Source organism: Filicampus tigris, chromosome 12 (genome assembly GCF_054856515.1).
Source record: "Filicampus tigris isolate MCC_2025a chromosome 12, RoL_Ftig_1.0, whole genome shotgun sequence".
Taxonomy (NCBI): domain Eukaryota; kingdom Metazoa; phylum Chordata; class Actinopteri; order Syngnathiformes; family Syngnathidae; genus Filicampus; species Filicampus tigris.
This window is the reverse complement of record NC_141228.1, coordinates 15,645,090-15,658,549: the sequence shown is the minus strand read 5'-3', so window position 1 is coordinate 15,658,549 and position 13,460 is coordinate 15,645,090. Positions and strand designations below refer to the sequence as shown.

The 13,460-nt window shown below is 40.5% G+C and overlaps 2 protein-coding genes across 7 annotated transcripts in view; one reads left to right on the top strand and one right to left on the bottom strand.

The window, feature by feature from the left end:
* Window positions 1-1,925: 1,925 nt before the first annotated feature.
* Window positions 1,926-13,460, bottom strand: part of gabra5 (gamma-aminobutyric acid type A receptor subunit alpha5) — a 19,887-nt gene continuing 8,352 nt past the window's right edge. For 5 of the 6 annotated variants that reach the window (XM_086047984.1, XM_086047982.1, XM_086047983.1 and 2 more), the window contains 4 exons: window positions 9,658-9,801; window positions 5,074-5,226; window positions 4,158-4,369; window positions 1,926-3,555 (listed from right to left, as the gene is read on the bottom strand). In XM_086047984.1, the coding sequence (XP_085904110.1) occupies window positions 3,262-3,555; window positions 4,158-4,369; window positions 5,074-5,226; window positions 9,658-9,801 (803 nt within the window). In that variant the 3' untranslated portion in view covers window positions 1,926-3,261. The remainder of the gene's footprint in view (window positions 3,556-4,157; window positions 4,370-5,073; window positions 5,227-9,657; window positions 9,802-13,460) is intronic. The other variant, XR_015089065.1, reaches the window with a different exon arrangement.
* The window catches only part of gabrb3 (gamma-aminobutyric acid type A receptor subunit beta3), a 24,853-nt gene continuing 18,190 nt past the window's right edge, over window positions 6,798-13,460 (top strand). The window contains exon 1 of the mRNA XM_086047978.1: window positions 6,798-7,166. Coding sequence (XP_085904104.1) covers window positions 7,072-7,166 — 95 coding nt within the window. The 5' untranslated portion in view covers window positions 6,798-7,071. The remainder of the gene's footprint in view (window positions 7,167-13,460) is intronic.

Genomic DNA, 13,460 nt, shown 5'->3' with positions numbered 1-13,460 from the left:
GTTTCCAATTTTGTAATATAAAAAAGAAAATTCACAATTCACAATTAATGGGATATCTGATAAAAACATAAGTGTTTTTCACAGTACTCTTTGTTTTATGTTTGAACTTCAACTTGAACTTAAGTTTGCGAATGTTACAACCCCAGGTACTAGTCACAGCAAAGACCACCGGAGCAAAGTGGTAATTGAATTTGAATCATTGGACCATGGTTACCATGGTAACAGTCAGCTTTCCATGTGCCACCACGATACAACTCATCTCGATCTGGTGTGCAAGTGCGTCAGTCAGCACGGGTAAAAGTGCGTCCAAAGGTTATCTGGCGCGTCTGTTTGCACTTGTGCCGTGACGGTTATCGCTGGGCGGCTTAAGTCGCTGCGCTGAGGACGCAAAAAGCAACTTAAATGCAGCTAAATCCTCCGCAAGCAGATGTGAGCCAGATGTTGAAAGATGGATTTATATGTGCGCTAACTGCCGACCCGACATGTGCGTGCCATGTGTAATCAAGCACGTGCTGCCGGCTTGTTGTTCCATTAAGGAAGATTAAGCTTCATGTGCCGAAATGCATCTTGAATATAGTCATCAGATCTGTCTTTTATATATTCATGCACTACTTCCACCATGGGTCTGACATAGCAGTGGTTCTTGAACTTTTTAAATCAAGTACCGCCTCAAAATACACGTAAAGTACAGTATATTATTGTAAGACATAGTTAAGCAACGGATAAATGTTTCTCCCAAAAAAGAAAATATATTTGAAAAAATATCCGCGGACGGGCGAAACTACGAGTATGTGGAGGTCCACCGTACTTGTTTTCCAAATCAAAGTTAAAAAGTGTACCAAAAATAATTGTTTAAAAAACAATTCTTAAAGATGAAATGCAAATATATTGCTCTTCAAAGTTAAATACAACTGAGCTGTACTTAACAAATGTAATGTACATGAATTTGAGGAAAGTTTAAACCACTACCCAAAACTAAACCACACATTGAAAATGTAATTAAGTGATTCAATGTAATTAAGTGATCCCTTCATGTACCACTAGAGGGAGCTTGTGTACCACTATACTATTCTAGCAAAAACGTCTGATGTTGCTTAGCAACAACAACAGGAAAAAGTGTTGCAATGTTAGAATATACAGATTTGGTTTTCATTTGGCGTCAAAGGTCAAAATTGTACAGGAAAAAAGTCGGATCGTTTGGAGGAAAAATGCATTAAAAATGTTTTAGAAGAACAAGAATCAAAACTCTAGGGCTGCAACTACTTAATTTAATAATCGATTAATCCGTCAATTATTTTGTCGATTAATGAATGAATCTGATGAAAAATACGTTTTAATTTCCATTCCCATATTAAAAAAACAGGACATTATTTCACATTGACAGCGCAGAAAATGCACAAATATAACTTAATTAAGATCCAAACTATTTTTGAGGAAAAGTGACATTCTTTTCCAAGAAATATAATCCTAATTCTTCATTAATGGTCACTTTTTTTTTTTTTTTCCGAGAAAGCATTCTTTATTGCTTTGGATATTTGCATTTAAAGAACAGCCCATATTAAAAATGCACTTTCATGTGATAAGTATAATACATCCATGTGCTCCCAAAAAGTTTCTTTTAAAATGGTGACAGGCCACTCAGGAGGCGTAACATTTCATTCATATTTGAGAACTCTTATGAGACAGAAACAAATGCTTAGAAGGTCTTTTCAAAACTCATAAAAGCACACTAAATTACAAGGCGTCACTGTATTCTATCAAAACTAAAGCTACTCCGATACTAGTGTGGTGGTGTTGCTGCCAAGTAGATGGCTATATACATAAATAATACATTTCACGCAGGGAAAATGGAATTTAAAGAAGACCATGATGACGTGGATAGGAAAGAAGTACCAATGAGCATTAAAGCCACACCAAAAAGAAAATGAAGGCAGAAATTTATGAGAATCAAACACAAATAGTAGCATACCAAAATCCTAATTTAAAGTAAGAGTACAATATAATTTAGACAGCATAGCAAGATACTTATCAGTTCTCATCTATTTTTATGCAGACAAAAAGTAATACAATTACAAGAAAAAAGTCAACATTTTTGGAGAAAAAAAAGTTCAATTACCTGAACAAAGTCGTATTTTTGCAAGAAATGTGTTCTATTCCTCATCGATATTTATTTTTCCTGGAAAAAAAGTTGCAAGAAATTTTTTAAGAATAAAGTACATTTTCAGAGGGGAAAAAAAGTCCAAACATTTATGAGTGCCAAGTTGGTGGCCAAGAGCACTCTGAAGGCAACGCACGTTGGTTGGCATGGCTTTGCGACATGTCCTCATTTGTACAAAAGAACGTTCAAAAAAGCTATACACAAGCTGCTGTGGGCTAATAACAATAAGAATAACAATAACAACTTTTTGCATAGCATTTGGCCTTGCTGCCATGCTGCACCCACAGTCTCAATGACAAAGGTTTACAGTTATCCATATCTCTTGTAGAAGTGGTTCAATTTTGTTTTTGAAGGACCCATGGAAATGGGCATACTCAACCTAAAATGTCCACTTCAAAGCAAAATGTCGGATTTGTGTGCCCTTACGGGGATGGTAATCTTGAGACTTTTTTGTGGGTCTATTCTTGATAGAAATGGCTACCAAAGTTTGTGTTAAGTGAAACTGTCTTTGGGGTTTGAATTTTCAAAATTGTGGCATTAGTTTCCTATTGTTACACACCCCTGAAAATCACCCTTAAATGGCTGCTTCAAACCAAATTGTCTGACTTCCTATGTCTTTTCAGGCACGGTTCTGGAGATTTTTTTTTTGTGGATCTACTCTTGATAGCCCTGTCTTTCAAATTCCATTGCTAATGGAAACTGGTTCCAGGGGCTGGATTTTTTTTAAAAAGTGTGTAATTTTACGGCAAGTCATAAAATTTTGCCACTATACTCCAGCCACACACAATGAAGTGAGCATCACCCAACTGTCTAGTGTATGTGGTTCTTATTTGGTAGCAATCGGACAAAATCCGCCTGTCTAACTGTCCTTAAAAAGGTATTTTTCCAGCTAACAATTGACCTTGCTGTACTTTGCCACTATGCCTTCTGTCCTTTTCCAGAGAGAGCCATAATCAAATCCAAATGCTAAAATGTGAAAAACATGGTAATGAAGGAAAGGTTAGATGTAGCAGAAGCAACATGCAATGAAATTACCTCAAATGAAAAAGAGACGCTGACATTTGGAACGTTAAGTGCTTGGCGGCTTTGCGTGTCAGTTCCATCTAAACGGCTCCCTTAATGACGGGCTCCCGGTTGAGATAGGTGGCCCAGTAGACCAGATTGAAGGTGCCAAACAGCACGGGGAACACGATGCGGGACATTTTGTCGATCTTGCTGACGCTGTTGTACGTCTTCTTGGGGTCGGCGCCCTTGGACTCGGGGGCTGCCTTGAGCTGCACCGACGTGCTGTTGGAAATGGTGGACACGGACGCGTCCTTGGTCAGATTGGCCGTGTAGTTGACGCCGGCCGCACAGGCGTTGTTGGGTTTCTTGGACAGCGCCAAAGGGTCCTTACGCTGGAGGAAGAAAATACACGATGCATTTCTGCAACTAGGTGCCACTGTTTAATCTCGGCGACCTTCATAGAGTTCTGGGTTTTAACCTTACATACTGTCTGGATCAAATTCGACTTGTTTTGACATTTGACAGCAATAAAAAATGTTTTTTTTGTTTTTTAAATCGACCAATTTCCCATTCGATTAATGAAGTTATTGGATAAAAGTTGATTTTGCATTTTTGAACACAATAACGTGCATGTGAGGTGCAAGGTATTATTTTCATTCACTTTTCTCTGCCATCGTCATGTTCTACTGTAGTATCTGTGACTGACTGCGTTTGGCTTTTAAAGGCGGGGTTTTGCCTGGTGAGTGATGTGGGTGTCGGCGAATGAGAGTGTAGAGTTGGCCAGCTGTTAACTCGCCAACCTGTTAGCCAATCTGCGTGTTGAGTGACTTGGCGAGAGTTACCCTTTACAGAATTGCGCGTGTGACTGCAGTAACATTAGTCCGCACGGAAAAATAATTTGTCCGAAGGTTCGAAGCAGAGATTTTGCTTTGACCATTTTTTACAATCAAATTACTCGATGATTGGTTGCAGCCCTAATGGAAACGCGACTTACTTTGGGCTGTTGGGCCTCCATGGCCTTCTTGCCGTCCCAGGCCCAGCTGCGTTTGGTAAAGTAGTTGACCGTGGCGAACTCGATGAGGGCAGAGAAGACAAAGGCGTAGCACACGGCGATGAACCAGTCCATGGCGGTGGCATAGGCCACTTTGGGCAGCGAGTTGCGGGCGCTGATGCTGAGCGTGGTCATGGTCAACACCGTGGTCACACCTGCGCGAGCACGAGATCAATACAGACAGGAATTGGGCATTGTATAAGCAGCTATAAAAAGCAAATTGGAATAGCTGATGAGAAACATTCGGTTGATAATATTTCCGAAAAGTCCAACCAGCGTCTTCAAGGTGACACTTGCATGTCAGTGGTGGTTTCTGGCATGTGCAATATGTGTGGCCACACACGGGCTGGCCACAATATTGAGGGGGTGACCGTGAGACCGACCAAACATTTGTTGGTCACTGCTTTTATTTATAAAATGCCACTTTAAAAATTCTGGTGATTTGCATAGACCCCAAATTACGCACAAGAAAAATATCACTGTGTTTTAGCGAAGAAATAAACTTGTTTTATAAAGTGTAATTACAAACTGTAGTATTTGTGTGTTGGATGTGTGTGCCTTCAAGGGGTGTGGCCTGCTGAGTGACATGAATTGGGCTGGACAGTTAGTCTGCGTGTGAGTGTCAGAGCGTGAGTTGTAGCCTACAGCAGCTCCTTGTGAGCGTTATCATTTGTTGTATTTGACTGTTTGACTGAACTGAAGCACTGCGGCTCTCCTTGCCCACATGCGAGGGCATTCCTATACGTTAACGTCTCCATTTTGTTTCAATTCATTCGAGCGACGGCGTATCTGAAGTTCCCTGTTACCTGTTGGCTTGCAACAACCACACAAAAAAATACGGAGGGCGGGTGCACGTTACCGAAGACTGTGCGTGCGGGCACGGACTCGCGGTTGAGCCAGAAGGAGACCTGCGACAGGATGACGGTCATGAAGCACGGCATGTACGTCTGGATGACGAAGTAGCCGATCTTCCTCTTCAGGTAGAAGTGAGCCATCATCACCGTGTACTGACCTGATGAACACACAAGAGTTAATCAATCACTCAATCAAGAGGTTGGATCTGCGTTTTAATAAGTCTGAATATATAAAGTGTGTAAGGTAAAACTATTACATGATTTTCATATGGTCTACAGTATATCGTGGATTTTCATCTCTTGTAGGTGGCTCTGGAATACATTCTCCGATGATGAATGGTAATTCAATGTGTGTAATTATTTTTTACTTCTTTTGCCTTTGATCTTTTCCATAACATTCGAGACAACAGCAAGTGAGATTTTTGCTAAGACATTAAAAAAAAATGTATGAAAACACGTTTTGACCTTTGGCCATTTTGTATATGGTAAACGTCATATAAAGTGGGATTCTTGAACTGACATAGATTTCTGGAACACAAACTGATTTTGTCTTTGATCTTAGCTACTTCGCCATCATGTTTTGGGTGTTACTCAAGATTGTTATTTTTTTGGACACTTTACTTTTACGTTTTCCACTGACATAAAACCTAAACCCTTGGAACACTTAAAACCACTTTTGCTTTTACCATAGCTCAGTAATTTGCAAAGTGTGGTCCGTGGTGAGCGGGCTCACTTCAGTGGTACCCTAAACAATCATTGCAAAAAAGTACAGTTTGCATTCAGTGCATTTTGCATTTAAACTTTAATACCTTTTTTAAAAAATATATTTATGTCCATTTTTCATTCAACTTGTTATGCAATATATTTTGAACTGAATTATTACGGTAAGTACAGTTTTTATTTCCTATATTTAATTGCGGTGTAAATGTCACAGTGGCTGACAATAACATAAAATATACTTTTAAGAAATAAAATCTGTCTTGTTTTTGATGAACACTTAGGCCAACTACGCTACTGTATTTTTATGTTAGTCAAGATGGTGTTTTTTTTTTTTAGGTGGTTCTTGGTGTAAAAAAAAAATTGAGCACCACTGGATTACCTTGGCCATTGTATTTTGGGTATCATTTACGATGAACTGGAGTCTTGTTTTGGGTATTAATCATGATAGATAGGATTGTTGACCCTTTGAGCTCACCCGTCTTGTTTTGGTCATCAGTCACGATAAACAGGATTCTGGTCCTTTGAACTCAGACATGTTGTTTAGGGTATTAGTCAAAGACAAACAGGATTCCTGAGCTTTGACATGGCGCCACAATCCCCTGAAGACTTGCGGATATAAAAATGTTCATGTGAAATGGCGAATTGACAGTTTGGCCATCTCATCCAAAATAGATATTTTCATCAACTGTTGTCATTTTAAAAAATCACAGCTTTTAGCACTTCTTTAAAATTTCCTGGAATCAGAGAGCGTGATCCCACTCATATTTGTCATGTGAAGGCAAAATAAATGGGTTGCCCGGCGAGTCATCGTCATCGTCATCATCATCATCATCATCATCATCATCATCATCCTGTTAAGCAACGGGAGATTGCATTTTATTTTCTCCCCCGCGGAAAAAATCCACAGATGACTGCCGCGTTCTCCTGGCAAAATCCTTTTTTTTTTTTTTCTCTCGCTAATCCCTCGTCACAATCTGCATCCTGTGTGTGTGTGTGTGTGTGCTCTCTGGATTGGCACATCCTCTCCTGAGCTGGGACGCCACTGAGGCGGCAGAGGCGGAGCAACGGGTGGAGGGTGGCGGCGGTCGAGGGACGCCGGTGGGGAAAAGTTTTGACGACGTTCCGACAAGCATCCGTCATGTCCTCGGCCAGCAGACGAGCACCCGTCAGACGAGCTCGGTGGCGCCGGCGTCGCCCCGGCACCTCTCACATTTGACCCCTTTTTCCCCCCCCCCCAACGTGGATGGGAAGGTGTGTAAAAATAAAAATAAAGAAGACAAAAAATGCGGCTTTGGTGGACTTTAACGTTTGGATTTTGGAGCGTCTGCGGCGAGTTGCCCTTCATCGCAGAGAACAACGCAGCAATGCTGGTCAACTGGTGAGTAAGCGCAGCCGTTCATGCCGGCCCATTTAGCACTTGTTGGGGAAATACATGCATCAAGTTCCCAGCGTCATTCGGTGTGGGCTTAACGCACCAGGTCAAGGGTCACCCGTGTCCACTGTGAGCTATTCCCGGCCCGCTTAAGGATGGTTCGTACCTCAGATTAGCGCCGCTAATTAAGTCTGGAGGCTCCGTCTGTCTTAAAGAAGGAAGCATTTGGCGTCACGGTGGGATTTCCACCGCCGCCAGCGGCGCAGGATTTTACATCTATTGCATGTCATCCATAGCAGGGATTCCCTAACTGTGGCGTATGTGGAGTGGGGCTGAATGCTTTTAAAAAATTATTTAATTTCGATTTTTTTCCCCCTTCAATATTGCGCTTGCGATTCAGTGTACAATTATTTTTTTCACCGTCCTCTTCCGCTATATTTTCTAACAAACACAAGCAATAAATTAATCTATATTACAATAACAATGATAATGTCAGATTTATTCTACATAAAGGTTTTTGTCTCATAGGTTAGACCTACGATAACATAAAGGGAAATGAACCATGAATTAACATGAAAGACAGTATATCTACTTCAATTAGTTATCTTAACACAAACTTTGACTTGCGGTCTTTTGAATGTTCATACCTGACACCTGGCAAAATTCGACCAAGTAAGTGTAGCGTTATACTTGAGTCATAAATCAGAAGACAAGAATAATGCAAACAAATCTGTCTTTATCACTTCAACTTTTCATGAAACAATGATATGTAAACAACTGCATTTTTTAAATAACTAAATAAAATAAGTAAATAAGTGATTTAGTTTTAGTACATACACAAAGTATTAGATTTAGATGAAGGGGTACGCCAACTCCGTCCGGACGTTGAAGCAAGTGTACAGCTACAAACGTTCGATCTATAGGAGTGACTTTGTGCAGTCAATTGTAGCGCCCTACTTTTTTTAAGGGTAGGAAGTGGGGCTGCACCAAATCTGTCAGGATGTTGAAGGCGGTGCGTTTTGGAAAGTGTGACATATCATATTTTATATTTACACAAGAGAATGGAGCAGATGCCACTTGGCCCTCCCTCCTCTCCCCAACGTGGCACTGCCACTGCGGCCAATCCCGCGCGTGATGACGTCACTCGGTAAAAGCACAACTGACTGATGGGCACTGCCTGAGGATTAACCCTGCACACCCAATAGCTGCGACGGTGGATAAGTGTTTTTTCCTCCCCGAGGACGGGGGCTTGGAAGGGTTGGGGGGGACAGCTGGCGGTGTGTGGGAGGCCTTCCCAAATCCGTGTGATTCATTTGTTGTCCCTGTCAGGCTTGATTTGAAAACATTTGCCTCTAAAAGTGTCTGTAGGGTGCCCAAAGGTTGCAATGACAAAGGCTAGAATAGTAAGAACTAACACTAGCATTTGCTAGGCTAACATACGGTATACCAAGACAACAACCCAAAAAGATAACGCAGGAACTATATCAAATAAGCAGGTTGAATTGATCAAATGCTAACATGCTAGCAGCGGGTATGCAAACATATCGCAAGAAAGCAACCCGAGTACTGAAAATGCTAAGGAAGACCGATAAGGATTGTACACCATGCCCAACATGCAAGCTAGCAGTTGGTACGCTAACAGATTGCAAGGCAGCAACCCAGTACACAAAGGACAAAAAGACAAATCAAACGGGATGTAACAGTTTTTCATCTAATACGATTTCATGTCTTTGTAGTTTTGACTTTCGGCTTGAAAAATTGATAAAATGCCAACATGATATGCAGGAGTTGGTATGTTTACATAGGCAGGGTAGCAACCACAGCACAAAAAGGACTAAAACAGATTAAATGGGTTTTAGTCAGGTATTAATTCAAGTGAAAACTTACAAGTGAAAACTGATACAATCCTTTCGTTAGTACTAAAACCATCTCCTCAAGGGTATGAATGGCAAATTCGCTCAGATGCTCTTTGAATGGACCAATAAATGTCCTTATTCAATTACATTTGGTATTTACACAGTCCTTTTCATGATGCTGAACAATGGTATTCAAACAGGATGTTCTTGGAGGGAAGTAGCCACTGATCTGAGTGACTGTCACTGAGTGTCACCATCAGGTTGTAACAGAGCTACAAAAACTGGAAGTGTCACAGAAAGGCGTAGATCTAAATGTTCTCGGAAATGTTCATGGATCAAACACCTGTTGTGAATTTTGCCATTCAGCTCCTTGGACTAAGCCCTGCCATGAATAGCAAAATCTGAGAGCAAAAGGACTAAACCAGGAAAATGTTTGCACTGTGACTAAAAGAAAGTAACTGAAGCATACTTCCTTGACACCAAGATTCCACCAGATGGAGCCACAGCAAAAATTAGCACAAACGGCTCTTTTGGGGTGAGGGTGAAAAACAGAGTGAGCTAATATACACACAAGGCTAGGGTTAGCCCATAATTTTAATATGTTTAATTTTCTATCCTTAATGGAGGAAGTGTGAGTTCACCTCTGCTGGTGGAGATGTCCTCAGTGCCGGCTGTCTGACCAATCAGGTGGTATTGGTTGAGCCTGGATCCCTCTTCGCCAACCACCACCGACTTGGCTGCCCCCTTATCCCACGTGTAGACCACCTCCGAGACTGGGTACGCGTCTGAGGGAGCGAAACGTTTCAGTTGTGATGTTCATTCGGGACACTGGATTCAAGGTCAAGCAGACGTAGTGAAAGCATGACCGATGTGACTCACCAATCATTTTCATTATCAACATGCACGTAATATTGTTTTAGGTTCGTTCATCGGTGTCCAAAATATGGCCCGAGGGCCATTTGCGGCCCACCGACCATTTTTTAGCGGGCACGGCTGTTACTCAAAATGACATTTGACAAGGCCACTACTACTAATAAATTGGTTCATATACTGTAGAACTTTTTTTTTAGATATCAAATATATCAACTATTTATGAATAAAATAATTTATCTTCAAAGCACAGTGGTGAATAAAGATAATCCTTCGATTTGTTTGTATGTGGCACTCAAATGAAAAAGTTTGGACACCTTTGTTTTGTTTTTTTTCACCCGAAAATTGGTTAAATCAAATATATGTCGTCATTTTTCCTCACTAAATCTTTGATTAATTTACTATTCAAAATACTACAAATAAGAAAGTATTTCTTAGCATTGTATTAACCCGGCTCAGGTAACGGCCAATGACGGCTTACCTGTTTTCGGAAGCTGAGCAGTGACTGGTCGTTACCTGAGCTCTGACTGAGTAGCTGTGATGTCATTTTCAGTCGACAGAAATGACAAAATGGCCGCCCTCTGAGATGGCTAAAAATGGGTGGATTTTGCTGCTTAACTCATATTCTACAAACACAATATTAATCTGAATGCCGTGTTTCAACTACTGGGCCTGCTGGGAACATAGTCTTGAAAAAAACAAACAAAAAAAAAAACCTTTGGGTTGATTTCCAAGTTTCCATTTACCTGCTGTAAACAAAACAATAAAATACAATTCAGTCACTGTGGATTATACAGTTGAGTAAATTACAGGTTACGTGACGTTTCTATTCTATTTGAGCTCTTTCAATCTTTGACTGTAATCACAACAGTGACATGTATTCAAAGTTAATCTGCGTGTCTTTGTGCTCGTCGGACAAGCCTCATTCTTTTTAGCCACCTGTGCTGCCTGGAAGTCACATTGCTAGTAGGATGTCATTTTGGCTGCTTTGCTTATACTACGACAACAACAACAACAACAACAACAACGACACCATTTTGGATGGTAGAAGCACATCTCAAAGCGTACGTTTTGAAAAACGTTCTCATCTAAAAACGGCAAAAAACAGACAGACAACAATGTCCTCACACCCTGTTGCGTGAAAGCAGTGGTCACTATCCAACAAGTAAGACATGAGCAAATGAAGGCAAGTCTCGGATATGCCAAATTTTGAGCATATATATATATATATATATATATATATATATATATATAAACCTAACCCTAATTATATCAAATAAGAGGTATAAGCATATAATAAAAAATATAAATAAGCCATACTTTATTAACAAGTATGACAATAGAGTAAACATTGTTGCGCAATAGAGCATAACTGTCCCACAGTAATGTTCTTTACATAATGTTAAAAATATGGAATCTCAGACAATTTGTACAAGTGGATTTCTATAGGTTTGTTTCTTCTACTGTCTAAAACAGTGAGTCCCAACCAGTGTGCCGTGGCACAATAATGTGCCATGAGAGATCATCAGGCGTGCTGTGGGAAATTATCCAATGTCAATTATTTGGACGAAAAATTCTTTATTTTCTATTAAAATTGTTTTCGTGACAATTTTATCTATGCCAACCACGTATAGTAACACGCAAAACAATCACATGCTCTTCCACTAGACAACAGAAGGTACATAATTAACCCTACTTTTTGAGAATCATTTTGCTAAGTAGTGTGCCATGAAATGTTTTCTGATGTGAAATATGTGCCCTGACTCAATGAAGGTCTAAAAATAAGCACGGACGCACAATTTGTGGTGGTTCAGAATCAACTGAACAGCTCCGGAAGTGTGACCCAACATTGCCCTGTGAGCTGAGGATAAAGAGACGTCTTGCTGGAATAGAGCGTTGAGCAAAGAGTCTTTTTTCATGGGGAATGTAGCGGTATCTAAATTAAAAACATAATGAATTAAAAAAATTCACAATTAAAAAAAAAATCCACTTGGGTTAAAAAAATATATCAAACTGTGACACTAAATATCAAATCGAACCGAACAGTGATTTTGTGCTTGAGAAGATAAGGGAGTATCAGAGATGAGATTATGTGAAAGGTGCAGGGGAACTCCCGCCCTGTTGTGTTGAAAGCAATTCAAACAGGCGAAAAAATGCCATCAAGGAATGACATCTGCTCACATAGTTATTATTACAATAAAAGACGAATGCAGTGGAAATTGGTCTACACTTAACAATAGTGGGAAATTGACCCCTTTTCGACTTTAGATACCTGCATGACTGCCATCTTAATTATTCTTGCACTTTACAGTATCCTTCAGGTCCATATTGTCCCGTTGTTATAGTCCCTCATTTATTATTTAGGTTATCAGTAGTTGAACTAATAAAGGATTTCTTATATGAAGAAGTCGAGAAGGTGTTTTGTATTGGTGAAATGTTACATCCTCTGCGCAGTTGAGAAACGTCCATTGATGTGGACGATCTTCAGGTTACAAGATCACATGATGGTCTGTGTGAAAGCACGCGGAAACAGCCATGTGCTGCTTTTGTGGGTTCTTTGGTTGGCAAATACTGGGCCTTCTGTCACGACTCTGTTGCACCAATTTTTGCGAAAACTGTGTGCGATAGAAGCTACTGTTTGTGAGGCTAAAACCAATCGTAAAGTATAACCCCGGTACTAAATCTATGTGTGTGTGTGTGTGCGTGTGTCTGTGTGTGTGTGTGTGTGCGTGGGGCACTCCGCGGTCCAATCTACAAGCACTAATCCCGCAACTGTGGTGTCAGAAGACTTCACAGATTGTCTTCAATATCCCCAGATTGACCTCAGCCCCGCCGGGATTATTGTCTCTGGCCAGCCGCGACATTAGCATGTCTTGTAACGTTCCCGTCCATTGTCTGTTTTAACTCGTTCTTTGAAGTGGGCATGATAACAGTTAGCAAGATAGTAACCCAAGTAGAGAGAACGCTAAGGATTAGTCTGGATTAGTCAGGTACTGCGGTCTTTCAAAAGACAAAATGATAACAATTGTGACATTCTAGCTGTTGGTATGCAAACATATACAATTTGATATTTCACATACCAGAAACTACCCCTGCTTATTCATTGTGTTTGTGCTCAGGCCAAAACCATGTGTAGTATCAACATGTTGATTTGGCACCATCTGTGGAATCTAGTGCCAAGGCACTCTATGTTGAAGTGAAGGGAGGACCCTCATTTATTTCATTTTTAGACGTGTCTACTAGGGGAAAAAAGTACTTTGCCACCATCTTGTGGCATCTATGAGAAATTTCACATCTTTTAGGCTGAGCATCAATTACTCGCGGCTTTTTGCTGCATTAGCATTATAAGTGTGGAACTGCCAATGTGGAGCAAACATTTTTGATTGGGCTATGTTGTTCGAATGTGTTGCAAAGTCGTTCAAATGTACAGCAAAGTCATTCGAACGTGCTGCACCTTAGAGTTGTTCCAACTTATTTGGTAAAGTCATCCGTAAAACGTACGCTAAATGCTAAAAAACAGCATTTATTCCCATGATGCCACTCATTTTTTCACATACTACCCCACTGGGTATTG